The following is a 27849-nucleotide window of genomic DNA, read 5'->3' on the forward strand; positions in this document are numbered from 1 at the left end:
TTTTGTCACCATTCATGTATACATTTATTAAGCCAAAGGAGTTTGATCATGTCACAGTATGTTACTAGAGCACATGAGATCTTTTCAACTTCACTAACAATGGTCATTAATTATTTTTTATTTTTGCCTTTCAAGCTTAAAAAAATCTACTCTTCCTGAATTCCCCATGAAAGGCTCTTTTTTTTTTTTCCTTTTCTTTTCTTAAAGTACAAAACAAATGTTTCTCAGATATGTAAACAACCATCATGGAAATGAGACTGCTCCTAAAGTTAACTTTATTGTTATGGATGTTCTAATAGATCTATGTCATGGTGCATGTATTTCAGGTCAGTTACTCCTTCAATGGAAGTTATCATTGTTATCATCACCTGTGCTGCATTATTGGAGGCCTGGTCAGGGTTAAGGCCCTTCTGTGCAAGGTGCTGTACAAATACCTGGCTGTAGCTGAGGTCCCTGGCAAGAAGGGCATTCACTGATGTGACTATAACCCTCTCTGCTCCATCTGCTCCACAGTGTTCCTCACAAGCCACAGGAGTTCAAGTGAAACTCCTCTCCAAGTTAACTCTGGAGCTCATCAGATACTGGTGAAGAGAAGGCAAATGTCACTGCAGGCCAATCCTGACACCTGCAGTCCTGTGCGTAAAGCTGCTCACAGTCATGGGAATGCTCATATGAATAAGAAACTCCAACGGGGAAAGTCTGCAAAGTTGAGTCCCTGGGTCATTGAACTCCTTTGCAAGAAAGAATGCGAGAAAAGCAGACTGGTTCGTTTTCTCTAATGTTTCATCAGTATAATTCTAAGAAAGAAAGGGATGGGGTCAGTTGCTCAGTTTCAGCACCTTGAGCATTTTTTGAGTTCTGATCCCTAAATTAAAGAAGTCTCTGCTCTGCCTTGGGCTACTGTGACCAGGCCTGGAAAAGTCAGTTGGACATTCTTTGTCATGAGGAAGCAGTGGTTTGCTATTAGAGCATGGAGGGATTCTGTTTTATGGCGTGAAGGCTGCATCCTAGGCAGGAATTGTGAAGATTGTGTTTGGCCATCGGCAGAAATTATTCTGAAAACGCTTCAGAGCAATTGCAGTTTAAATAATGATTATAGCTTCATATTTGAGGTGAAAAAAGAAAGGGTTACATGAAATAAATAGCAAAAAAATCATTGTCCCTGCACAAACATAACATATTCCTGCCTATGAAACATTCCTTGCAAATTACTGCCTTTTAGGTTATGTCAGACATTTAAATGAACCCTTTAGAGCTAAAATACAGTACTCTGAAATGAGGTTAGAAAAATTTAAAAAGGACTAATGGGAAGTGTGTACAAAGCTCTCTTTAAAACAGATTTCCCACCTGGACAGCTTATGTGTGTGAGGCCTCAGTAGACGTAGAGCCGGTCTGCGATGGCAGCGGGCATGTGTGTCATGATCTGCATGCGCAGCCACCAGTAGTAATCCATGGGGTGGTAGCGGGTGTAGGGGGCCGTGGCGGTGAGCGCGTGCGCCACACTCTCGATGACCGGCGAGGTGTCCCTCGAGCCGCTGTTGCAGTACGACTCCATCTTGCTGACCTGCTCGTCGAAGTACTTCCGGCCGTAGTCCTTGCGCACGATCTCGGGGAGCTCGTCCCACATTTTGTCGGCGATGGCTTTGATGCGCTCGGGGCTGTACAGGTTGGTGCCGGCGATGAAGTTGCCGGGCTCCACGATGCTGACCATGACGCCCTGGGGCTGCATCTCGTAGCGCAGGCAGTCGGAGAAGGCTTCCACGCCGAACTTGGTGATGCAGTAGGGTGACCGGGCAGGGCTGCCCATCCGCCCCATCATGCTACTGATGTTCACCACGCGACCTAGGCAGAGGCCGAGCAGAGCACAGCTGAGCCGTGGCACCTGGCCCGGAGCAGGTACCTGGCACGCACCACCCAACATGTTCCTCAACATGCATCCACCCACCTGCCCACCGCCTGGCAGACCTGCTCATGGCTCTGCCTGAGCACTGCTGTCCTAGGCAATGGCCTTCAGGCAGGAGAACAAGCCCACTGCTTGTGCTCCTTGGCTCTTTCTACCTGAGGGAACAGGCACATACTGACACAAAGCTCAGTGTTCTGAGGAACACAGGAGAGGCTGGACAAAGCCTGCATGGAGGGAAACAGGATTGCTCAGCAGCAATTTGGACTGACCCCAGACAAGTGAAAGCGGGAACAAGGAAAGCCTCTGGCACCAAACCTGAGCTTATTTATTTGCAAATCAAAGACTGCCACAAAGGTGGCTCGCAGTGTCTGCTTCTCAAAAGGGAATGGATTGTTCCTGTACCACCAATGGTCAGAGCAGCTTAAGTCCAATGCACTCTTCCATGTGACAACTGGGTTATGGCCCCAGGCACAGAGACCTTTCTCCCTGCCAGAAGCCATCCATTTGGGCTGGGGAAAATGCTGGTAAGAGGCCGTGAATACTGTAGTCTAGGCAGAGGTTAGTTCTCGGCACTTTCTACCAGGGCTCATTGTTGTGTTAGAAAGAGAAACTTTGACCTCAGAAGTGGATAACCTTCCATGATGGAAGAAGGGCTGCCCAGGCCACATCCAACCCAGGTCTGCAGCCCAGGGAAACATTGTTAATGCCTGTGGATGCCCCAAGAGTGAAAAATGCTCTAATTTAGTCAGGCAGTAAGCCTTGGCACAGGAAAGCTTTTGCCCCTTTATGCTGAGACCCATGCAAGCTCCAGGTCTGCATGCCTTTGGTGTACAACCCCCTCTTTTCCTACATCACAGGCTCCCAGAGTAACAGTGCAAAATGACAACCTCCATGAAAGAAGCTTCTTATACTGCTGCTGCCTGCCCTGCCACAGCTGGTTTTTATATAGCAGGGAGGAATGCTCCTGGCACTTTAATTTATTGTGAGCTGCAGTTTCTGAACAAGTAAAAGAAAGTGTAATGGATTTGGTCTTGTGTGGGATGTTGCAGGAGAAGGCAGCACTTATGGGAAAGAAATAACTGGTTTTCAGGCCTGCTGCCTTGCTGTGCAACTCGGAGAGGTGAGGCAATCCATGTGTCTTCTGGGGACCACATTCTGTCTCTGAAGGCAGGAAGGTGGCAGATGGTACAGAGAGAAGTGCCATAGACCTTCTGGTCTCTAACACAGCAAGATGTGGCAGGATGAGGAACCTGCTACAGGGACAGCCAGTCAGGCGGTCTGCCACTCACCCTTTGACCTCCGGATGAGCGGAAGGAAAGCCTTGGTGGTTCGCACAGTCCCCCACAGGTTCACTTCAGCTACCTCCATGTAGGTGTCCATGCTGGTGAATTCAACTTCCCCAAATGTGGAGATCCCAGCATTGTTAACCAGCCCCCAGAGCCCTACAAGACAAAATCAAGCACCATTAGTCGTACTAATAGGTTACTGAACCACAGAACAGAGCTTTTTTATTATGACTTGTGATAGTGAAAACCAGACAGAAGAGAGTCCAGAGAGCACTTCAGTCTCCTGGGCAAATATAACCACCTTGGAGATCTGCCTGTACCACCCAACACAGCAGCCACAAAGTACAGCAAAGAGGCTTCCCAGGAAGTTCTGAGCTATCAAACAGAGAACTTCAGCCTCGTCTAAGCTGTTCTCCTTGTCACTCTTATTTTATCCATCATGATTTTTGAAAAGAAGCAAAATAGATAATGCAAATAAATAGGAATGATCTTGTAAGAAACAAAAGGGTAATTCTTTCAAAGTAAAATCCCTTCTGTCACCATAAGAACTAGAGTGTCTGCAGTACTGGGAAGGAGGGTGTAAGCATGGGTGAGCATTTGTGACACTGCCTCTCCCTTTTATTCTGCTGCAATCAAAATGGCAACAACTGAAGACTACTCATTTGGCAATAAAAAGAAAGATTAAAAAGGAATTTTGAATAAAATTAACTCTCCTCATATGATATTCTAATTGTATAGGAAACATGCTGAGAACTCTGAGAAAGACTTTTTGTCTGTTGTTTAGAAAAACTCATTCTTATCTACTGACTGACTGTTGAAATCTGCGTTATCAGAAGTCCAGGAAAGGCAACTTCATTCTGGCCTATGCTTGACAATACAGAGATAGAAAACTTAATTTATATAGAAGATCCATAGATTAAAATTAAATACAAAGAAAATTTTAAAAAAATTGGTTTTTTTGGATTGCAAAATCCAAACCAAAACATTACCAGTTGCTCTGCTTTAAAACTATTTTATGTTGAATGTGGATATCCTTTAGGAGAAAAATGTATTTCAAAGGATAGAAAGGCTTCAGAAATGTATGAGCAAAGGCAATTTTCACAATACTTTCACAGAATTTGCTGTCATCACCTCAGAATGAAGTAGGCAGGCTAAGAAACCAGTACAGCTACCCCCGAACTTTAAATCATAGTATATACAATAGCATTAATGATACCCAGCCAGCTTCATGGGAAATTCTTTGGAAAACCTCTTCATTCCCTTTGCCTTTTGAAAGAGTGGGGGAGACATTTCCATTGTTAACTCACAATCTTTGGGCACTGGGCAGGTTTTACGACAGAAAGGGAGTCACAATAAACTTCAGTTCACAGGAACAAAGCTCTAATCCCAGAGCCTTGAACACCACTCTGGTTTTTGCCAATGTCCCTACAGGAGCTAGCAGAGAACAAAGCAGTTTCCTTTTTAGACACTGTGTGAAGTGGGAAGCTCCTTTCTGATATGGTACAATATTCAAACAGGCCATTTGCTCTGCCCTGCTGCTCCTCAAAGATTTGTGTCCTTCAATCACATGCTCAGCTTTTGAAATAAGCCCTGACAATGCTCTCGGAGCCCAGCCAAGAAAACTCCTGCCCCCTCTGTTGCCTCAGAGCCCATTGCACGCACACACCTTTCTCTGGGTCCTCGAGGCTGTTTTGCACATGCTCCACTGCCCGGTCCATTTCTTTGCTGTCACAGACGTTGAGCTGGACAGTTCTCATTCGATCACTCTTCATGGCATCCAGCTCCTTGGAGCCACCCTCTCCCTTGTCCTAGAGGGGAAGAAAGTGCTGGTGACAATCTGGATAAAGAGCCTGTGCAGAATATCAAACACATACCAACTCTCAAATCAAGCAAAAGAGTGCACAGAGCAGTCAGAGAATATTCAGGACAGTCCTGCAGCCCTAAGAAGAAGGGGAGCAGACAGAATTGTTCCTGCAGAACACAGCTCCTCAAGCATCTCCATCTGACCATGAGCCCTGTAACAAGTCAGCTGGTGCAAACTGTTTCAAGAAAGCAGCCAGAGGTGAATCTGCTGCAGCAAGGCACCCAGGAAGCACTCACTGCCCAGTATGAGCTCCTGAAGCCAAACTATGTCCCAGTGCTGCAGTGGTGGGCATGTGGTGCCATCCTCACTTGGCTTGACACAGGCCACAGCAACTTGCTTGGGGGGCTATGGTGTAAAATGGCCAGTGAGTTCCTGAGCTGGAACAGGCCAGTACTTCATAGCAGGTCTGTTTCCTGACTGCTGAATGACATCAGATTGCTCTGTACACCTCAAGCCACAGGCACTCCCTGTCAGATGCCAGCAGGCAATTGTCAATGAGATGGAGCTTGTCTGCAGTCTGAGCCTAGGCTGCCCATCAGTCGCTCAAGTGAGAGTTCCCTTCAGAGAGTACACTTTGGAGGCCATACAACCCCATCTCTCTGCCACCTATCTTCCAAAAACCCTTTTCCTGGCTCCTCTCATTCCTGCACTTATATACAGTGTTCAGAGACATTTCACTAACGTAACCACCCAACATCTCCTGTCTTCTCCTCCATGCTTCCATATTCCATCACAGACTGTTAACACCAGTTAGTCTTTGTCCTTAAGAGAGGGCATCTACTGCTCTCTCTTCTAGGGAAGCACACTGCTTACAGAAGGGAGTGATTAGAAGTCTCATGTGCAGTTTGATGGTGGTGTTAGATTGACTGAGAAGAGTTTGGTGCTAAGTTTGTTGCTCACTCAAAAGCAGTGTTGTATCAAAGCAGTTTATATGGCAAAGCACTGGAAAGCATACAAGTGACAAATGTGGGAATGCCATCAGGGAATCAGCAAATGCAAACATGCAAGTCTCTTGAAAACAGCAGATATAATAAAGGAAAGAAGGAAAATGAGGCCAGGTCCTTTCCCTGATCCCAGTTCTATGAGGCGCTACAAAATCTCTGCACTTTACCAGCCTTAGAGGCTTCATAGTTCTGCTGGGACCTCCACAGCATCTTCTTCCTCAATCCTGACAAGGTTGGCTCTGAAAGTCAGCTCCCTCCTGCCCTCCCACCCACACACAGCTGGGTACTCTGACAGGACCTCCTGGGGCTGGGATCCTGGCCAAGAATTGGACTCTGGATGTTAACCCACACCAGCAAGGCCACTCCCTTGGCTTTCAGCAAGGGCAGATGGTTTAAGTTGGGCACCTGATGACTGTGTCTCCTGGCAGGGGATGCAGCCTGTCTCACAATCCCCAGGCCCATACACAGCCCACACACAGCAGTGAAAGGATCTTCTCATGCTACAGCAGGAGACCAGCACATCTCTGCTGCCAGCCCCAGGGCATATTGTCCCTGTGGCAAGAGGGCTTGGCTCTTGCACACTCAAAAAGCACATTGCTGCCTTGCCTTCCTCTCTCCATGGTCACTCTCTGGGGCTCCTAGGCTTCAGCTTGTATCTTCATCAGTGTGTCCTTGGTCTCTAACACCCTGTGGCTCTGAAGACTCCTGTGGAGCCCTGCAGTGGCCAGCCTGTGTGCCAGCTTCTTCAGAGAACCTCTGCCTTCTCATTCCCCTGCAAGCTGCAACAGGCCTGAGCATACACAGCAAAGCAAACAGGGGTTCCATCACACTCCTGACAGCAGAGACAAACATCACATATGTCCAATGGTAACAGATACTGATGGAAAAATACCTTCTTCATCTTGTGTCAGCTGGCTTCTCCATATATTAACCAAAGAGCTAAAAATAAAACAGCTGCAGCATGAGCGTTCATTGGTTCCAGTCTACCACTGTCTTTTGGCAATGCAGCATCAACACAACTCTCACATGAGTATATTTGGCACTGAAAAGCTTAGGAAGTAACTGTGAGTGAAACAGCACACTATTAGCACAGATCCATCCTCGGGCTCCCCTCAGTGATGACTCTATATTCCTCAATCATGCTTCCTTTAGTAAAATTACAGTTAGATAGGTGCTCAGGATCTGGCCACTTTAGGAAATCTTTCCTAATAAAGAGTCAGCACTGCACATACTTTTAATCTGCAGTAAGGACATGGCATTCCTAAGACTGTGCATGTCCTGAGGACACAGTGGCTCCCCAAGAAGCAGTCTGCTTCTGATGTGCAGGTGTGCTGTGAAAAACAAACCCATGGAAGTGACACTGAAGTTTCAGAGTCATTTCCTCTATGTCAGAGCTAGGTCAAATATATCTAAGACAAAGATTATGTTCCCTATTTCTACCTTCACTTTTACCTAGCATCTAAAAACACCAAGCTTTTTCTGTTCCTAAAATCAGCACCAGCAATAATAGACTCTGATCAGAACCCTACTTATGGTTTTGCTAGAGAAGCCTGTAGCACAGTGAAAAATCAGCTCAGTCTCCTGCAATTGTTTTTGTCTACAGAAAGGATAATGGCCTGAAGACACACAGGAGGCCACTCAGCTAACAGAGGAGCTTTGGCATTTTCCAGTGTTTTCTGATGACAACTGCTGTTATCATTCTTGGCAAGGCCACACAGAATTTGGAATATGGCATGTGAGTTCAGCTAAAGAAGCAATATTTAATTACAGGGTGATACTGCAAAGCTTTCTGCTGATTCTTCTGTGAGGAAGTAAATATTGATCAAAGTCTAAAAGACTTCTGGCATGCTGCTGCATGTCAGCTTATGTAGAAATTGTCAGAGGCCAAGATTTTCCACTAACATGCATTCAGTAGAACAAATACTGAAGACAACAAAAATAGAAGGGAGGTTTAAGTAACTGTTATATATGTCCACTGAAAATTGTGCCTTTTTAGAAGCTCAGAGAGAAAAAATGAAATCTATAACTAACTTTGCAACTCTGAAGTTTTTGACTTCTGTCAATATAGAGACAGGCTATTACTCTAAACAGGGTTTTTTAAGTTCGCAGTGTTCTTATATTCTCTAATGTTGATCTTCAGTTACAAAAGCTGAGTAGAAACATCTATCAAAAAAGAACTCATGTACCCTCTGTCCTGAGCCCTTCTGAAAGGCAGCAGCTTGTACCAAGTGTCCTGTTCTGCTGTGACGCCTGCAGAGGGAGCCCAGGTTAACAAATCTTTGGCTGAATACTGAGACACAAGACAGAGAGCTATCGAGACAATCACCCCTTCTGAAAAAATGCAGCAGAGACAAACTACTAATTTAAGCAAAACTTAGTAATAACGGAAAAAAATAGGAGAAAGTCGAGTAACATTAAAGAATACCTGGAAAATTCTCTTTAAATAGTATCACTATTAAAGATACATTCACAGTGATGAGTGAGCTAAAAGATTAGATCAAACCAACTGACACACCCCAGGATATCCTGAGGAGTAAGTTTGTTTCTGTTAGGAAAGGGCTGTGCAGCTGAAAAAAAAGCGCAGGGTTTCATACTGAGAGAGACTAAAACTCCCTCCTGTTCTCCATGACCATCAATGCTTTGCCACACCAAGTTCTCCTGCAAAGCGTATCAAGGCTGTGTCACTAAGATGTTTGTAGCCTGATTCTTCTCTCATTTCCACTAGTGGGACTCCATCACGTACCCCATTATTTCAGGAGATCCCCCCAATACACACCATGGTATGGCTGTAGTCATGAATGTAGAAACTATGCTCAAAACACATGCTATAAAATAACTAGCAGCTTGGTTTTATGGCAAAATTAATCAAAATAAGCCCTTCATAAATATATACAGTCTGAGAGCAGGGTGAAAGGTCCAGACTACAGCCTGACATCAAACTTTGCTTACAGTTATGCCCATAAAATTAGATTTGGGATTCCAGTTCATCAGACATGGAACTGACCACGATGCTGTGATTTAAATAAGAACCTCTCTAGATACCATTCAGTCCTGGTTCTGCTCTGTGAAATTCAAGAACCTGTGTCTTTCCCTTTTGGGCTACCAACTCTCCTTGGCAGAAAGCTGTGCAGAGTGGAGAGGGAAGACTGGAGTTGCTATGTGTTGCTGCACATGCCACAGGCGGAGAACAGCTTTTGTTTTCCCTACCTTTTGCAGGCAGCCAGCATAAATAATGAAACCTTTGTCATGCAGGTGCTTGGCCAAGGCAAATCCAAAGCCCGAATCACAGCCTGTTATAAGCACAGCTCTGCTGCCAATCTGCAAAACAAAACAGAACAAAATGCATTGGAACTGAGTATTTGAAATTAGTGATTTGCAGCACACAGAATAAGTCATGTCCTTGGTCAGGAGCAGTCTGTTCCAGGGATGTTCTCTACACTCACTGCCAGCTCCTGCCACCCAGTGCCTCCTGAATACAAGAAATGACATTTTCATGCTGAGTTCACTCCAGTGAGGCAGGGTCACCACCCTCCCAGCATGGAGGAGTTCAGTACCTCTGGCAACAGGCTTCCAAGACAAACAGACCAAGCAAACCACCATGTTCTGGCAGTTCATGTGCACCTTGAAAACTGAAAATATACCAGACCATTCCCAAGACATATTTTCCCTTCATCAGAAACTGTTTCTTATTGTTCAAAACAGGCAGGAGTCCACTCTTGTGCATATGCAGCCCTTAGGGCATGGAGAAGACAGTTTGAGTGAAGAAATGGTATGTTTTAATCTTACTGACTACTCACTCATCTTTATCTCTAGAGCACCTTAGCCATCTAGAGCTGGGTTCTAAGACCTAAGAAGATTCAACTGGGTTTAATATATGAAATGGAGACCAGTTGGTCATCACTCTTTTTATCTGGTTGGGATTTTTTGGTCTTCCTACATTTCCAACTTAGAATTTAAAGAGAAGTATACCTCCTTCCCTCACCAAATTCTTTTTTCTAACCCAAAGACAGGCAGCAGTTAAATAACAAGCTAAAAAATCAGATGGTGCATCAGACAGCCCAACAGAAACAATTGTAAATCCAAGGTGCTGCTGTGGGTGGGATTACATAATAACTGCCCGCAATTCACTCTGACTCATCTCTTTTAACAAACTATAAATTTGGCTTTCCCCAGCATACTCGAGGACTGATCAGGGTGGAAGCTGGGTGGAAGCACCAAAGGCTCCTCACACTGGAAGCCCAGCAGTGATGCAAGAATCACATCTGAGTTTCTCCAAAACTCTGTTCCAGAGTTATGGTGCAAGTTGTGCATGCTCTAGCACCGCTACAGTGCTGAGTTCTGTGCCACAAGACAGACAAGATGACGCTCCCTCTCCTTTTGCCTGGCACTGTTCCTGGCAAGTCAGTATCTCCAAGGAGAGGGCTGCTAAAAAGGGCGACTCTCCAGATGAAGTGGTGAGGACACACTGATTTTTTTACATATCTTTAAACAACTATACTCCAGACAGAGTACTTTATTAAGAATTTGTCATGCAGATTCCTGCTGCTCTAAGGTAGAACATTTAATCTGCTGAGTGAGTTCCAAAAATAGAAAAAACCTACTCGTATGATTGTTTATTTCCATCCTTAGCAGCACATACCGTGCTACGTCAATGGAAGCTTGGTGCTAGGAAAGAATGTGGAGTATGCTTGAGAGGTCCAGCTTGGAGTCTTTCAGGCAAATTGGAAAGATGAGTTTGGTCACCAGGCTTCAGGGATTTTAAAACCCCTGCTCAGCAGAACCAGTTCCTGGAAGCCATAGTCATACTCACCTGATCGACTTCATTTGCATAAGAGCGGCTGCCACATGGGGACAAGAGAGGGAAGGAAAATCTTTGCACGGGCCTGTTAAAAAAACCCAAAACAACAGAACAGTCAGATGTGGAATATCTTGTCCATACCCTGCTGCAGCAACATACACATGAAAAGGAATGTAGTGCTGCCTACATACATGATGTAGATTGTCATTTGGGAAGACAGAATCTAGTCTACACTTCTCCTTAGTCTGAGCCTACAGTATGACACATTTGTTTCTCCAAAGACCTTGATGCTATTTCCAGCTGCAGAAGCTGTCTGGGTATTACAAAGTGTTCTAAAATAGCTCCTGGTCTAGAGGTACAGAGCTGCTTCCACCCACAAAACAGGCAGTGCAGTGTTTGCATTTTCAAAAGCAACAACACCCTCAATTAAGATTTGCACAAAGTTGGGGTATGGGAAGTTATTAATTTGTCCGATGAAAGTATTCTGCTGTGGCTTTGTCTCTGACACCCAGCCTGAGGCTGAATTGCTTGGATTTGTCTTACTCCTTTTACACACAGCTCCATCCATACTTCATCCTGGATAACACTTCTTTCCCTGCAGTGTCTACCCATTAGATACTCCTAGATTTTACATCCCCTTTTTGCAACCATTTAAGCTAAGAAACACTGTCTTTGAGCAATACCTGCCATGCAGATCTGAAGCTCCTCCGCATAGTATGTGACTCTCAGAAGACAAAACACATTCACAAAGACAGACTAGAGCAAAGCAACAATGCCTTCCAGAAATGAGATTCCATTTAGAAAAGCTATGTTACGTAGCATAACTCTGTCTTAAGCCTTGCCATCATTCATCAAAACTAGGCCTGAACAACAAATCAAAGTGACCCCAAGCTATGTCCTTGCCAGTCACCTCCCTGGACTTTACCAACTTTTTCATTTTTGCTTTGAGCACTGGCTCCCCCAACAGCATCTATCCTTCCCAAAGCTTATCTTGCAGGCTGCTTTTCTGTCTTCTAAGTAAATTTGCATAATCATTCACAATTATCTCCAGTTCAGACATCATAGGCTCTCCCAGGGTGACCTTTGCTATACTGCACAGCAGCTTGCAGACACTGGCCTCTGAGCCATATCTCAGGAAATCAAGGGATCTATGAAGGCAAAAGCTTTGAACCAGATGGGAAAGGAGATGACATATTCAGGCAATGGTGTTCACTCACCTTCCTGAAACAGTTTAGCTGTTTTTCTAACTTAGAGTGTCACAAGTCAAACCAGCTCTTGAAATAGCTATAGCCAACTTAACTGCTGCAAAGGTCAGTCCCCAGGCAAAGTGTGTGTTAACATCACTGACCTGCAATCCTGGATTGAAACTCTACCTCAACAGTAAGTTTCTTGGTGTGTCTTAAAGTGCCCAGAAATGTTCATAACATTTCTTTTAGTTGAATTAACTTGTCTTTTATTTTTCAGTGTCATGTTTGGCCCTGTTATTTCACTGCAGAACACTGGTTTGCTGCACTCAATTCACAATAATCTGTAGAGAGTACCTACTTGACATTCTGCCTATCTTGACCTGAAGGCAAGGGCAAAAGAAAAACAGATGCTGGCTGGTGCTGAGCAGGAACGTCATCAGCAGAAACAGCCAGGAAGTGATGTGAGCCCCCACATGGTACATTAATGCACCATAAGCCAATTTTGTCATTCTGCATCATTGAATTCTAGAGACCACAACAGAGACTTTTAGAATGCACAGATGGTCCTCAAATTGAATTTGTGCTTTTGTAATCATGCTTTTGTTCAGTTCCACCAAAAAAAGAAGTCCCCAGCTTGAAGAGTCAAGTACATAAATGCTGCTTCAGTGTATTAAGACACTGGTATAGTGGCAGCACTGCCTTTCAATGAACAGTTGGATTTCTATTGCAGGTTTAGCAACTTGTGGGGACTTGCAAATGCAACACAGTTTTGCCCTGAGTACAAGACACACAAAGCACAAATACACAGTAAGCAAAACAGAAGACAGAAGAAAAAAAAAACAAGAATATGCTGAAAATTCTTTCCTCAAGTTAAGAAAACATTAATTTGTATTTTTAAGGCCACAGCAGATTCCTGCAGGTGAACTCTGGTGTATGTGGAGCAAATAGGTGATAAAGACCTATGTCTGTTTGCACAGGAAATCTCTTAACAGCTTAGCTATCTACAACAGCCTATTACCAGAGCCACCCTTGACCATGATGATGCTGGACATCACTATCAGCAGCAGTAGAGCAACACTGGAGGTGGCACCTCTTGTTTAACAGGTCATGAGCTACTTTTAAATGGCTTATGTACAATTAGTGGTACACACACTGATGTTTGGGAACCCCACTATAAAACAAAGCCAGAGAAAGCATTCAACTTGCTCTGGATTTGGACTAATAGGGGTCCAATCATACAGCAATATAAATGTTGGGGTTTTTTCAGAGCTAGAAATTAGAATTAGATAGGCAATTTTCTGTTCATTTGCAGGAAAAAAAAAACCAGCTTAATTACTCAGCCCACCTCCATTTCTCAGTAAAACCTTTCCTCTCAACTTTCTCTTTTCATGGGATTCACTGCCTCTTTAATGAAGTCACAGAAATATATGACAGTTTCTTGCACTGAAGCAAGGCCTGCTTGCTGATAATCAAAAAAAAACCCTCTTGATGGATACTGAATTAATGCTCTACTCCACAACTTCTTGACTGCAGTGTTAAAAAAAACCAAAACAACAAAAACACTATGTTGCCAACCCCTCCTTGCATACAGAGGCCATCTCTGCTGTGCTCAGCTCAGTGACTGACTCCTGGTACAGATTGTCCAGGCAGGTTCTAGAGCACCCATCCTTGGAGATACTCAAAAGCCACCTGGACACAGTTCTGGGCAACCAGCTCAAAGAAGCCCTGCTTTAGCAGGGTGGTTGGACCACGTGACCTTCAGAAGTCCCTTCCAACCTCAACCACCTTGTGACTGTAAATAAACTGTCCCACTGAAATCAAGTGAGTCTCTGACGTGTGCTTTACTCAAGATGTCACTCTTTCCTCTTTTCCACCAAGTTACTTACCTAAAGGCATTCCCTGGGTCCTTGAAATTCAGGGCTTTCACAGAGAAGTTCAAGATAGGGCGGGACAGCTTGGTGGCCAACATGTTTTCAACTGGCACACTCTACCAAAAGCAAAATTGCTCTTCCTTAGCTCTGCAACATAAGATAGCACCTCTGTTTTAGTTGCTCAATTATTTTGTAAGACATGCTGACTCCACGTATTTCAACAGTAAAATAAAGTCCAAAGGAACTCATCTTCTCTGCTTGCAGTCCCTCACACAGAGATAAACAGCTCAACCTTCAGCCACCCAAGATGCTTTTAAATAAGAAAAAGCATTATAAGTAAACTACCAAGCAAGGAGATATTTAAAGAAAAAGTAATTTTCTCCTTCTTCAATGCATCTTTAATGGAACATCTTTTTCTCTGAAACAGGTAAAAATTAAGGTACTCATATGGAATATATTATTTCAAATGTACTATATGAAATAATTCTAAACAAAAATATACCTTCAAGTCAGAGATGATGTCATATGTTTCCAAAGCAATCCTTGGCTTTACAGCTAGTACAGCCATGCAGTTAAAAATACAATTTTTTGTAATTAAGTAGCTGGTGATGCTGGACTAAGCACAGGGAACCACCAATAAACTCAATACCGAGTGAAAACATCTCAAGGACAAGACTTTGGTACCGAAAGACAACTTCAATCATATTTATCTTGGATGAAACTAAGCCAAGGTACAAAAAACATCTCCCAGCCCATTTATTGAAGCTGAGAAAGGGTATCTATTTGTTAGGGGTATTTTGCATCTTTGCCGAAGGCTGGGCCGCCACCGCGGCAGCTTCGGGGCCTGCTGGAAACCAGGCCTGGGCTGAAAAACAGAGAGATTACCGCAGAAAGAGCAGCGGTGGGCACCGCTGAGAGATGGAGAGGGAGGGAGCGGACAGGGCTCAGGAGGCTCGCTGGCTCGGCTAATCCTTAGAAATCCCGATAGTTTGATCAAATTCGGGAGCACGGTTGGTGTCCCCGCAGGTCTTTGTCAGGTGTGCAGGGAGGGGGCGAGGCCCGAGGTCCGTTGCAGGTCCCGCAGGCCCGGCCCGGGCCAGCCCCTCCGGGACGGGGCTGCCGCGGCCCCAAAGGCTCTCACGGTCCGGCCGAGGCACCGGGGGCCCGGCGCGGCCGCCCCGGCTTGTGGAGCCTGCGGGGGAGGCCGCGCAGAGGAGATGCCCGCGCCCCCCGCCCCCAGCGGGCAAGGTCACCCTGCGACCCGGCTGCCAGAGCTCCGCGGGGCCGCCGCGACCCACCCCGGCCCGCCCCGCGGCCGCCCGCGCGTTACCTGGAGCCGGCGGGCGCCGGGCGCTGCTGCCGTTTGAATGAGGCTGGGCCGGGGCCGCGGTGCCGGGCGCGGCGGGAGGCGGGCCGGGGGCAGGGCCGGGGCGGCGGCGGCGATAGGCTGCGGCCATGCGGAGCGGCGCGGGGCTGCTGCTGGCGCTGGGTGCCGCGGGGGTGCTGCTCCTCCGCCTCCTCCTGCTCCTGCCGCGGCGGGCCCGCCGCGCCCTGCCCGTGAGTACCGCGGCGAGGGGCCGGGGCTCGCCGGCAGAGCCGCCGGAGGCGCCCCGAGGCCCAAAATGGCGCCGGGCCGTGTGGCCGGGCCGGGCTGAGGCGCTGCAGGTGTCGAGGCCGGAGCGGCGCTGCCCGGACCGGGCTGGGCTGGTGGAGCCGGACAGACGCTGTGAGGGGGGCGAAGCGCCGAGCTGGGCACGGCCCGGGGCGATGAGGTCCCCGCCGAGAGGCTCGGCCGGGTCACGGTGCGGCGGGCGCAACCCCCCGCAGTGCTCCACTTGGAGGGGGAACGTGTTCATGTAGTCACAGAATGGCTTGGGTAGGAAGGGGCCATAAAGATCTTCCAATCCCAACCCCTTGCCATGTGCAGGGACACCTTCCACTAGACCGGGTTGCTCAGAGCCCTGCCTTGAAAACTTCCAGGGATGGGGCATCCACAGCTTCTCTGAGCAGCCTGTGCCAGGGCCTCAGCACCTTCACAGTTAACACTTTTTTCCTCATATCTAATCTAAACCTACTCTCAATTTGAACCCATTCCCTCTTGTGCTGTCACCTGTCACTACATGCTCTTGTAAATGGTCTTCCCTCAGGTAGTAGGCGGCCACGATTAGGTCACCCCAAAGCCTTTTCCAGGCAGAACAATCTAAATTTTCTCAGCCTTGTCTCATAGGAGAGGTGCTCCATCCCTCTGATCATCTTGGTAGGCTCCTCTGGACTCATTCCAAGAGGTTCATGTTCTTCCTGTGCTGGGACCCCGGAGCTGGATGCAGCACTGCAGGTGGGGTCTCACCAGAGAATCACCTCTTGTCCTGCTGTCCATGCTGCTTTGGATGCCCAGGATACGACTTGCTCTCAGAGACAGTGTTTTTGCTGTAGTCTGATTGCAGCCTCCTACTTCAGTCATCCATCCACTCTGCTTCTCTTACTTTCCCTATTCCTGTTCCACTTGAGAAAATACCTTCCCTTTAGTGAATATTTTCAGTTCTTTTTCCTGGGATATAAAACCTCAACTTTCCCAGCCCAGGAAAAAGGAACAAGCCATGTTTACTTTGTAGCTGCCCTTATCCTAAAATCATTCTGTTTGATAACATCAGGGGATTGGTCAGGGGAGCCACAAAAGGGAACAGGATCAAAAAAAGGTGTCACATTAGAAAAATACCAATTCTGGGTAAGCATGGCATATTCCCATGTTGTCTAGAAAGACAGGCTGAAAAAGTAGCTTCAATTTCTTTAGTCTGTTCTGCAGTAAATATGTATAATTCTGATAGATCGACAGCATTAGTAAAATAAATTCTACTATTTAGTAAACTAGCCATATCCCAATAGGAAAAGCTGTGTACCTCTGAGCTGGCTGCAGGTTAACATGAGGCTGACCTGCTAGGGCTGCCTGAACTGTGAGGAATAGTGTTGTGGATCACACAACAAGCATAGACAGTATTACTGTGCCAAAAAGCCACAGCAGCACCTGTGGTACAAGAAGTTATTCTGTGCTCTTAGCAGATCCCGGGCAGCCTGTCAGCACTGGAGGGCTGTCTCCCATGCAGTGTTTCTGGGGAGCACTGTATGACCCCGAGTGAGGGAGGCACCCGAAGTTCCTCAGAATGCTCATTAAGGTCACTGTGCTGATAACTGATCCTCTCTGCCTGTCCCAGCATTGAGTCAAATTAAGCTGCAGATTGACCTTATCAAACTTCAGGAACAGGCAGATTAAGCCTTATCTCAGGACTTTAAAAAGACAAGGGTGATTGGGCTTTTCTGTGTTCAGAAGTTTTTCTGGGATAGGATCCTTTTGGCTGGGAATGGGATTGATCCCTGCTGTCATCCCTGGGAGTTCTCTGTCCATCAGGCATGACACAAACAGGCACAGGTATAGATATGAGATCCAGTATATCCCTTGGCGTTTTGCACGCTCCTTGGTGCTGCTGGGGCCTCCGTCTGTTATGAGCCATGATGCCATAGTCATGTGTTTTATTACCAGCAATTAGGGTTGTAGCAAATTACAATCACAGGATCCTTTTAATACTTGAAGTGGTCCCTCACTTTCCTTGCTATTGTAGGCAGATGAGAGGATTTTTAAATCTCATTTCTGTCTACATTTTAGATGTTTGTTTGGGGATTTTTTTTTAAAGGAGCTAATGATGGTTGAGGATTGAGTATCTTCTTTGTTTGCCTGACTGTGTTCTGGAAGTGATTACCACTGCCTATTTCCTGCACACTTCCTGTTCTTTTAAGAAGTCCTTTGCCTTCAAGATTCAGAGGCAAGGGCTCTAGTGAGGTGAGAGAAAGAGAAAAAGAAAGTCAAATCCTTTCTTTTTCCATGGGCCAGCTTGTTGAGTGGGAGGTGACCTTGACAACTTCTGTGATCTGGTTCTTGTTTGATTTTCATCTCTCTTGGAGTTGTGTCACTCTAAATTAAATTCAGACTGAGCACTGTATATTTGAGTCTCACTTATCTTTTGTCCTTTAGCTGTAGCTATCTTTAGAGCTTTAACAGAGCTAGTCTGTATCTGGGTGCTCTTTGTCTGAGCATAGGTTATAGTATAATGTTAATGTGGGTGTTTGTATCATAAATGCAGCACAGACTTTTGATCAGTTCTTGTTTCAGCTTCAGCTCCTACCTCCCCTTTGAGAGCAGTAACTTCAACATGAGTTATAGGACAGGGTGTAGCTTATTTGCTTATTCTCTGCTGAGGCTCACCCTGACTTTGTTTAGTAATGCTCTGATCACTATCACCCTGCAATCATCCCTTATTGCTGCTTCATTACACTACATGTCAGCAAAGCAAGAGATGAGAGAGCACTTGTGATTGACCCATTTTTCTCTGAAAATATGGCTGGACCAGCCAGTGCAATTCATACGTATGTTCATACTCCAGCTGTTGTGAATACAGTAACAGGCAATATTAGTTACTGATATCTCCAGAGAAATGGAACTCACTTCCTTATTGCATCCTCTGGATTTTTATTGCTTTATCATGCTATTGCCTCATGGATATGGTTTCAGTTTGGAGCATTGTGCAGCACAGCAGTTGGCAGCCTTCTAGCTGGGTTAAGTGTTAATTCATTGCTTCACACCTGTGGTGAGGAGATGACTTTCAAGAAAAGACAGAGGGTGAATGGGCAGTGTTTTGCTATAGGCTTCTCTTCAGGATTTGGTATTCTGCTTTCATATCTATCTCAAGCCTGTTGTGTCATATCAGATGGAATATCAAATCTTCCTTCTCAATTTACCTGTCAGTCAAAAGATAATAATAATGTAGGAGAGAACCGTAGGATTTGATAAGTTGTTCCTCTTAAGACTGCAGAGATTCAGAAGGAAGCTCTAACCTGTAGTCACATTCCTGAGTGCTAAAATACAGCATGGAAAGTGCCGCATAGAGTGGGAGTAGATGGGGAACAGACAGCAGTCATTCAGCAGCTAAAAGAGCTGCTGTACAGTTCAAGCCAGTGACATCCTGCCATTTGGATGTTCTCAATGCTGCTTTTTCTTACTATGAACTGGTAGATCATTAACTTCTTTTAAGATGTTTCTGTTCTGCTTTGGCCACTGCTACTTGAAAGAAAGAGTTATTGTTCCAGCTCAGGTATCAAGGCAACACAAATTGTTACAGACCAGCAACTGAATAAATGCATCATTTCACAGTAGTTGGAAGCTGGTTGTGTTTGTGCACACAGGTGCCACTGTCACTTGCATCTGGAATTGTACCTGCCCTGGCTGCAGGACTGCAAGTGACTCCTGTGCTGTGGGGCAGGGTGCTGGTGGTGCCTACATTGCAATGTCTGACGGTATCCTATGACTGTCTTTCCCCACACAGGCTGAAGGGAAGGCAGTGCTAATAACAGGCTGTGACAAAGGTTTTGGACATGCCTTGGCAAAATGCCTTCATGCAAAGGGATTTACTGTTTTTGCTGGATGCCTGCTCATGGTGAGTAGTGAAATTTATCAGATTTTTTGCTGATTAGAGAAAAGTGCTTCTCAAGTGAAAGCATCTTCATTTGCAGTTGCAGCCTCCATTTCCCCTGGTTCAAGACCTGAGAGAGGTGGTGTGGGCAGGGATGGTTACATCTTCCATTGCTTCATCTGCCTGTTGTATCTTGTACCTCATTCCTCATTCTTTAGGGCAGGGACTGTCTGTCAACTGCATGTCTGTACAGTAGCTTGTACAGTGTGGCACTGTTCACTGCTGCAAGCCTCTCAGAAATACCACAACACCATAAATCTGATAGGCCAAGATTGCTGTGGCACTGTGGCTGTCTGTCTTCCATGGCATCCCTGTTGCTCTCTTTCACAATGTTATTTTTGTGGACACCTTCCCCAAAACTCATCTCCAAGCTGACTTTCCTGCATTATTAAGGCTCTGCTTCCAAAATGTCTTGCAACCGTGCTTCTGCAGCTTCTGTACAAGCTGTTCAGCTTGTATAGCTATTTATGGACAGTTGAATAGAAAATTTTACCATACATTTCTGACATCTTTAGGTCTGACTTCCTGTCATGTGTGTTTGGCAGGTGTCATCACTTGTAAGAGATAAGTTTAGACACTCTAAAGCTGAAAGGGTTGCAGACCTATCATCCCAGTCCCTGCTCTTGCAAAGGACTTAGAACTTAGTATTGTGAAACCCTTTTTATGAATTGGGCTGGCTCCACTTCCATCTCAGCTGTGATTTTACCTTTACTATGCATTTTTGCTGTATTGCTAGTCAAAACTTGTGATTTCTGACCTGAGTTGTTCAAAATCAGTTCACAGTCACACATTGCTTCATTTGAAGATGACTACATCAGCACAGGTGCTCAGGGTATGATGACTACAGATATTTGACTACTGTGGAGGGTGAGAACAAGCAAAGGTGGTTTTCTCTGCCTGTGTGATCATGGCAGAGCTTGCATTCTTCCACCACGCCAGAAAGGAAAGTTATTATCAGCTGACATATTGTGTAACTTGAGAACAAGAGAGTCCTGTTGGATTATTGCCACTGTTTGGAAATTTCCATATGGAGCCTCTGTAATTCCTTCAGTAATCATGTCATTTGCTGCTTTGGGATGCCTTTCTTAGTGCTGATGGCGAGTCAGGCACTCTGCAGAGGAGCAGAAAGGACAGGAGAGGGAAAGGAGAGTGGCTAAGGGGGCTGTTTGGAAGGTACTTGCTAGTGTGGAGCAGAGAGGTACAGGCTCCACTGGAAACCCCATAAGGAAACTAAATGCTTCTGAAGTGAGACCTGTTTCCTTGCTTGCATTGCTTGTGAGCTGCTGTAGGTTCCCAGCAGGGTCAGAACAGGTATGGGGGCAGCTGTCATGAGGCAGATGACAGGCTCTTAGTTCACACCTAATTAGTCCATCACCACTTACATGCTTTTATACAGAGAATTAAAGGATCCCTGATGTATTACACCACCACAGAAAGCTTTGGTATTAAATATAGGATAATAGACTGTGAGGTGCATCAGGAGCTTCTTAATGATCAGATGGTCAAATGTAAAGTTACAGGAATGAAAAGAACACTGCATGAAGGCTGGGATAGAACTGGAAAGGATCAAATGCAAAAGGGATTGCATTAAGCAAGGGCAACTAAGTCCACTGAGAAAGTTTCTGTTAATATATTAGGATCAAGGTGGAGAAAACACGCAAAAATAGATTAAATAACCTTAAAAGTAAAAATTACAGGAAAAGTTGAAACAATAATAGTTTTGTTTTCTTTGATCTTACTGAAAAGAAAGAATAAATTGTTTTCAGATGCCCGTTGCTAGCAGTTATCATGAGAACTGTAGGCAAGAAAAGCTAAAGAACAAGGGATGTTTATATAAATTCATGTGCTTGTTCACCAGGCCTGATGAAATATACTTAAGGGAATTTAGAGGATGAGCTATTGTGATTTTTGCCCAATGGGTGATATTATTTTCAAGAGTACCTGGAGGCCAGGGGATTTCCCGAAGGCTGGAAGAGGGCAGATACTGTACTTCCCTTTCCAAAGGAGATAGACCTCTGGAATTGCCAGCCAGGGAGCTCACCTTCAGTGCACTCGATGCAATTGCCACACACTGCCCTGTCAGTTTTACAAATGACTGGATCATAGTGTGATGCACCCTGCCTGTATAAGTTTACTGGGAACAAACTGTGCTGTGTCAATCTAATCTCATTTTGGCTAAGCAGCAGAGTGGCTAAAGGGGAAGGAATAAATGTGCCCTGAGTAAGGGTTTTGTTACAGTTTGTTACAGTCCCTCATGATAGTCTCATGAGCAAACTCATACTCTAAGTGACTGCTGTTTAGTCCCAGGACCATATTCTTGGAAGTACCCCCCAGAAGAGAGTTTGCACTTGGAAAAAAATATGCACAGAACCATACAGAGAAGATCATAGGCCTTTTTGGGACCAGGGTTCAAAATGATCCTGACAGATTGGCTGGAGTCTGAAATCAATTATGTGAAATCCAGTAATGACAAGCACGAGGTGTTCCGCTCAGGAAACACAGGAAGGCAGCCTGTGGATTGGCAGCAGGGTGGGGAGGAATTGTCTCACATGGAGTGAGCTGGCTGCATCCATGGGAGTTCAGCATTGTGTTTGTGGCTTCCTGATTCCTCCTGACATCTCACTGCAGGTGCCCAAGTGCTTGCCAGGACCTAATCCTGAATCCCAGGAGCTTCTATGGGAAAAAGCCATGTCTGTATCTGTAGCAGGGGGCTCTCCATTATTGAACATCTTTATGATCTGCCTCTCCTCAGCACCACTGCACTGAGATCATCCTCCAAGCCAGAACAGGGGAGAGGAGCAAGGAAGGGAAGGGGAGTCAGCCAAAAACTGGAACAAGTTTCCTCGGCTGGGTAGAGAGGGTTTGTGGAGCTGCTGGGCTTCTCAGCCAGGAGCAGCCCCTGCTAGGCACAGGGTGGGGTGGGCAGGCAGAGCCTGCAGGGCTGCAAGGGCAGGATAACCAGGGGATAGGAGGAGATAGCTGGGAGGAAACCACACAGTCCCATTGAAGGCCTGTGGAGAGAGCTTGGGCAGCAGGCTGGGCTGCAGCATGATGGCTTTCAACTCTTATGGAACTGGGAAGGAGAGATTCTCTGAGAGGACAAAAAATCAGCAAAGGGAGGTGGAGAGAGGCTTTGTAGGAATAGTTGGGCCATTGCTGCCAGCACCTCACTTGATTTGTGCTGCTGTGTGGCTCCTGCTGCTGAAGATCACCTCTGGGAGGACAGTGTGGCTGCTCCCATGGGAACTGCTCCAGGTGTTATCCCAGCCAACAAATCTACCATTTAAAAAACAAGGAGGAAGTACCATGTGCTACCTAACAAGGAATGCACTTGAAGCCCCTGAAGACCACAGAACATAAGATGGTGTTCACTTGCTTCCATAAAAATCTGTAGCTGCTTCATTTGTGAAGAGGTGTTCTGGACAAAAGAGTTTAGCACTTTGTTTTACAGTTAAATAGTGGCTAAGATGGTGTCTGCAACTATGAAAAGTGGTCCCAATTGATATTGCATGTTGAAGTCAGTCTTCCAAAATCAATATGTTTTGTCAATAATGAGTAAATTGTATCTGGGAAGGTAACTTTGCAGATAGAGTTGCATTGGTGATAGGGGAAAATTCATTTCCACATGAACAAAACAAACAATTTTTACCAGATTTTTAAGTTGCCAGTCCATGACTTTGTTTCTCAAAAAGCAGAGGAAATATTTATTTTTTATTTTATAAGTATTATGCAAGATTAAAGAAAAAATGCAGGGAAAGGTCTTTTCAGTGCTTAAATGACAATTGGCACTTGCATGCAGATATAGTTATGGTTTTGGTTTTATATAGATACAATAAATCTCTCTCTTTACAAGCTGAATTAGCTTCACTTTATTCACTGTTAAGTAGTGGAAATTTATTTTATATAACTTGGTGAGATGCAGGAGCATCTTCCAGAAATACAGTGAGGCATCATACAACCCTCATTTGTTTCAAAGTGAATATAATATTTTGGTGACCATGTTATTGACAACTTGTAACACCACTTGAGATTGTTTTCATGGCTAGGTAAGAGGCCCAACACAGTCCGTCACCACGTTTGATGTGCATTAGAAAAGCTTCAAACTTTGTTTGCTGTTCTTGTTGTACTGGGAAATAAGTCAGTTGTGAAATGCCATGCAGCCATGGGGCCAAGAACTCATTCCTACTATTGTCATAATGCCAGTGTAACTACAGATTGATTTTAAAGAGAACTGCCCTGTTTTGCTCACATTTGTGATGGATATTTCAGCTCTTTTCCTTCATTATTTGTCAATGTTCACTGGACTGAAGGTGGAGATGAGATGTTGTATACATATGAATTAAATAGCCTGAGATACTTATAAAAAACTAAGCAGTTACATGTTTTTTATATCTGCCTGGCTGCAGAGGCTGCTGAGCAGGTGACTGTGGGTGGGTTGCTCGCCTTGTTTGCCCTTGTGCTGTGGGAGTTGGTATCAAGTGATAAAGGAAGAGTGGCAGCCAGGCATGGTGACTCACCAATTCATAATTTCTTCCTCCCTAATGAGGCAGTGCTTGTGATTCAGGGAATAGTTTTGTGATTTATATCTCAAGCCTGCTGTGGAACTGTGTGGCTAATCTATGCTCTTTTCACTTTTATTTGTTATTTACCACCCGAGCAAGGCTGTAAGGCTTAGACAGCAATCTTGCCTGCAAGTGAGCAGGTGAAATTTGGAATTTTAACTGTGTTTACATTTGACTAAACAAAAAAGCCACAGTAGTAACAGAATCTCTAATAATAGAAGTGGGATGGGGAGGAAAGAAAGGAAAAGGGTTGAAAGGAAAGCAGAGACGTGAAATTCTTGTTCCCTATAGAGTGAAAAAAAAAATTCTTTCTTTAGCCAGAATCTCCTTTCATGCCTCATGTCTGTAATTGTGCTGTTGTGTAGCGAATCTCCACTGAGCGCATATTCCTGAACATCTTACTCCAATTTCTGTACAAGTTATGTTACCTGTAGAGCACAGAGACCAAGGTAGTGGAGAGTCACCCATGGTTCTCTCTGGCTGGCACAGTATTTCAGCATGTTAGGGATGTGAAACCCATCATAAGGAACCAAGAGCAGGGTGAGCTTTGTGGTGCTTCAGGGCACTGGGTCACTGATGCACTTCTGGAAGTGGTGCTGGAGGGAATAGGAGGATGGCACGCTGGTTTGTGCATCTTTGTGCACCAAGTTTACACCTGTGTGTGCAACATCAGTGGCTTCTATTTCCTGTCCATGTGAACATGCCTGGCCCCAAGCTGCCTTACTGTTCTTGGTCCATCTTGGTGGGACACCTTTCTGTTCTGCTGAACAGGATAAGAATGGAGAAGGAGCCAGGGAGCTGAGGAACATGAAGTCAGACCGGATGAAAGTGCTACAGATGGATGTGTGCAGTGACCAGGAGGTGGCTCAAGCCATGGATTTTGTGAAGAGGACCCTGAAGGAGCCGGAGGAAGGTATGTAGGGATATTTTGCTCACAGAATCCTTTCTACAGAGCAGGCCATGCATTGACCAGGTCTTTCTTTCTGTGCACCACCAAAAGAGGGTTAACAAGCCTGGAGGCCTGTGGCAGTGTGTGGCTGGCAGTCAGGCTGTGCTGTACCCGGGTCAGTGAGGACAATTGTCTTGCTATTGATGTGGCAGGCACATGGAAAGAGACCAAGACTGCTGGAGGATTAGGCTTTAACTCTACATCCCATAAAAAGCAATGAGTGGCAGCAAGCCCACAAGTATCCGTGTCTTTGTCCTTGAATGTCTGTGAAGGGCGTAGAACGGCCAGAGCTTGATCCCTTTCTTCCACTCCTGCCACACGTGCTCCTAGCTCATGCAGACCTTGCAAGTGACCCTGCTAATGAAGAGGTGATGGGCCCTGGCTGCTTACTGCTGCTGTTCCCTCTGCTGTGTGGGTAAACTGTGAGGGTACATCTGAGCTGGAGCACAGATTTGGACTGCCCCCAAACCTGGATTAATCTTCAGTCAGATCAATCCATGTGTTCAGTTTGCCATGCAACATCCCAGAGGTGATGGGAAGTGGAATCCAGGTTAAGCTTGGCATAGGTGACCTTAATCCACGTGTCACCTTAATCATGAGTCCAACTCATGGACCCCAAAAGCATGTCAAGGGAGATAAGAGTCCCATCTTTCCTTCTTGAAAGTGCTTTGGCAGTGGGATGTGAGTTTACAGTCAGAGCCTGATGTGACACCACCTGACCTCTTCTCATATGATGAGGTGAGACTTCTTGCCTTGCACAGGCTTTTCTGCAGTCTCTATGCCAGTAGCAAGCTGGCCAGCAGTTGTAGAAACAGGCTGAGGGTGAACTGAAATTTGACATCTGTGGCTTCAGGACTTCAGGGCTGTGACTTGAACGTGGCTGTTCATCTTGAAGCTTGGATGAGTCTGCCATGGCCCTGGTTTTGTTCACAACAAGTATCAAGCTAGTAAATAACAACAGCTCTAATCTTCATGCAAATTACATGAGCACACCTTCCCTTCTAAAATAAGCATATGAAATGTAACTGAGTAATGTACAAGCTCTGATTCCCACACATGTTCTCTCTGCATGATTTTTCTTCCTACACAATCACCCAGGCCTCGTCATGCTTTTCACATCTTCTTAAGCTTTTCCTGAAGAGCCCAGCAACAGCAGTGGTAGCACAAAGCCTTTTTCCACTGGGTGAAAGCTTGGAAGGGAGCAGCTCTATTGATTCTATAAATGCAGTGGTGTTTGCAAAACTGTGTGTGTAGCAGGGACAGAGAAGTCTTGCGTCCCTGATCAGCAAGTTGGACTGGTTCCTCCTGTAGATGTTTGCCTCAGCACGGTATTCAAAGCAACAAAGGCTTCTTTTTAGGCCTATTGGTATGACTGAGGTTTGAGGCTCAATTTACTGGGAAATAAGTAGTGCTCAATAAATAGGTGCTGGAATATAAAGAGTACTGAAGTGCCTTGCACAGAGGTGTGGTTGCACACTGAATGTGTCCCCAGAGGAGCTAGTGCAGGCCAGTTCTTGGGCTGGACAGTTCTTTATACCTCTTCTCCCTATGCTGAACTCTTTTGATAGGAGTGCCAGTTTGTTTTTGGTCTCATACAGTTCCCACTGTATTGTTGACTCTAGAGACGTAATAGTGATAAGGCTCTGCTCAATAAACACACTGCTGTCCAGCAAACAGCCCTGTGACTGGGCTCCCCTCAGCACTTTGTTCTGTTTGTAACGTGCCCTGATCCATGAGCAGTGGAATTCCAACAACAAACTATTGTCAATAATGATTCAGGGACGTTTGTGAGAACTAACATCACAACCCAGGAAATGAGAAATTGTTGTACAGAAATTTACAGGAATTTGTAAGGAATACTCTGCAGAGGTCAGTTTGTGACCTACAGTTTGTCTTTGGTAAATCCCTGCCAAATTTTCTCAGCATGTTTTTTTGTTAGTGGTGAAATTACTCCATCACGTGCCCTGTTTCCATGGTCCTCCTGCTAGTAGTTAGACCTTGCTTTGCTGCAGCAGACAGACCCCATTCAGGCTGAGATGCTCTGCTGGATGCAGATCAGTGTGAATTTCAGTCATTTTGACTACCTAAAACTGGGAGCTTCAGCAGGTGAAGCAGGAACACAGGTTCCTGTACACAGCTGGTCAACAGCCTTCAGAGAGAACAACCTCAGCTGGGAACAAGGCAGGGTTACCGGGGCCCGTGTGAGAGCAGAGGCAGTCTGCCAAGGGCATGTTGATGTTTTTAAGTGCAACAGGAGGATAAATTCCATTGCACATTGGCAGAATATTGCAATTTGCTTACAGGACTGTTTGGTAAAATACATGGTTACTAACTGACTGAATCAATACAGGGCGGAAGTTAAAAGACTTTCATACATCAGAGTAGGGAAGCTATGGAGCAGAGGCAGGGCAAATAGCCCAAAAAATTATAAGAGGGAGCTTGATAACTTTTATCAACAGGGTGGCATGACATTGGTGCTTTTGATAGCAATACTGGAGCTCACTGGACATGAAGACTCCTTCTTAGCCCTGTGCTAGTTCTTGGTAAAAGGAAGGTCCTGGAGTGGAAAGGAGCCCCAACTTCAACTGAGTCCAATGCGGCCCCAACAGTCCAGCCCCGACTCCAACGCAGTGAAAATAACCATGGTGTGTGGCAGGACATCTAATGAGGAGCAACTGCTGTCTTGTTCCAGCTCCTCCATTGTTCCTTGTGCAGTTTATGGCTGCACAGTCCCATGCTTCAATAAATCCATGAAGTATGGACTCAGCCCTAAAACATTTGCCACTGGGAGTCCTGCAGTAATTCCTTTGAAGGGTCAAGTCCTTGCTGACCTGTTAAGTCCTGACATGTAAAGGGTTCATCACAGAAGCTCTTGGGAAGTGCAGTCAATTTAATTTTGACAGGACTGCATGCACAAAATACATTAATTTTTAAATTCTAGTAGTTTTAAGGGTTGGTTGTAAGTT

The 27849-nt window shown here is 45.4% G+C and overlaps 2 protein-coding genes across 5 annotated transcripts in view; one reads left to right on the forward strand and one right to left on the reverse strand.

Moving 5' to 3' along the window:
* Positions 1-15297, reverse strand: BDH1 (3-hydroxybutyrate dehydrogenase 1). Of its 3 annotated transcripts, none has more exons than XM_058843616.1 (7): positions 15184-15297; positions 13869-14000; positions 10808-10880; positions 9205-9315; positions 4856-4997; positions 3193-3345; positions 1-1842 (listed from the first exon to the last, which is right to left on the reverse strand). In XM_058843616.1, the coding sequence occupies exons 2-7, from the start codon at positions 13949-13951 to the stop codon at positions 1373-1375; spliced, it is 1032 nt and encodes a 343-aa protein (XP_058699599.1). In that variant the 5' UTR covers positions 13952-14000; positions 15184-15297; the 3' UTR covers positions 1-1372. The 3 variants fall into 3 exon arrangements, with proteins under 3 accessions (XP_058699599.1, XP_058699601.1, XP_058699600.1); XM_058843618.1 differs by lacking the exon at positions 15184-15297 and adding an exon at positions 14739-15134; XM_058843617.1 differs by lacking the exon at positions 15184-15297 and adding an exon at positions 14356-14677.
* Positions 15278-27849, forward strand: part of LOC131581416 (D-beta-hydroxybutyrate dehydrogenase, mitochondrial-like) — a 16963-nt gene continuing 4391 nt past the window's right edge. The window contains exons 1-3 of one of the 2 annotated variants that reach the window (XM_058843619.1): positions 15278-15410; positions 19226-19336; positions 24706-24847. In XM_058843619.1, the coding sequence (XP_058699602.1) occupies positions 15309-15410; positions 19226-19336; positions 24706-24847 (355 nt within the window). In that variant the 5' untranslated portion in view covers positions 15278-15308. The remainder of the gene's footprint in view (positions 15411-19225; positions 19337-24705; positions 24848-27849) is intronic. The other variant, XM_058843620.1, reaches the window with a different exon arrangement.

Source organism: Poecile atricapillus, chromosome 8 (genome assembly GCF_030490865.1).
Source record: "Poecile atricapillus isolate bPoeAtr1 chromosome 8, bPoeAtr1.hap1, whole genome shotgun sequence".
Classification (NCBI taxonomy): Eukaryota; Metazoa; Chordata; class Aves; order Passeriformes; family Paridae; genus Poecile; species Poecile atricapillus.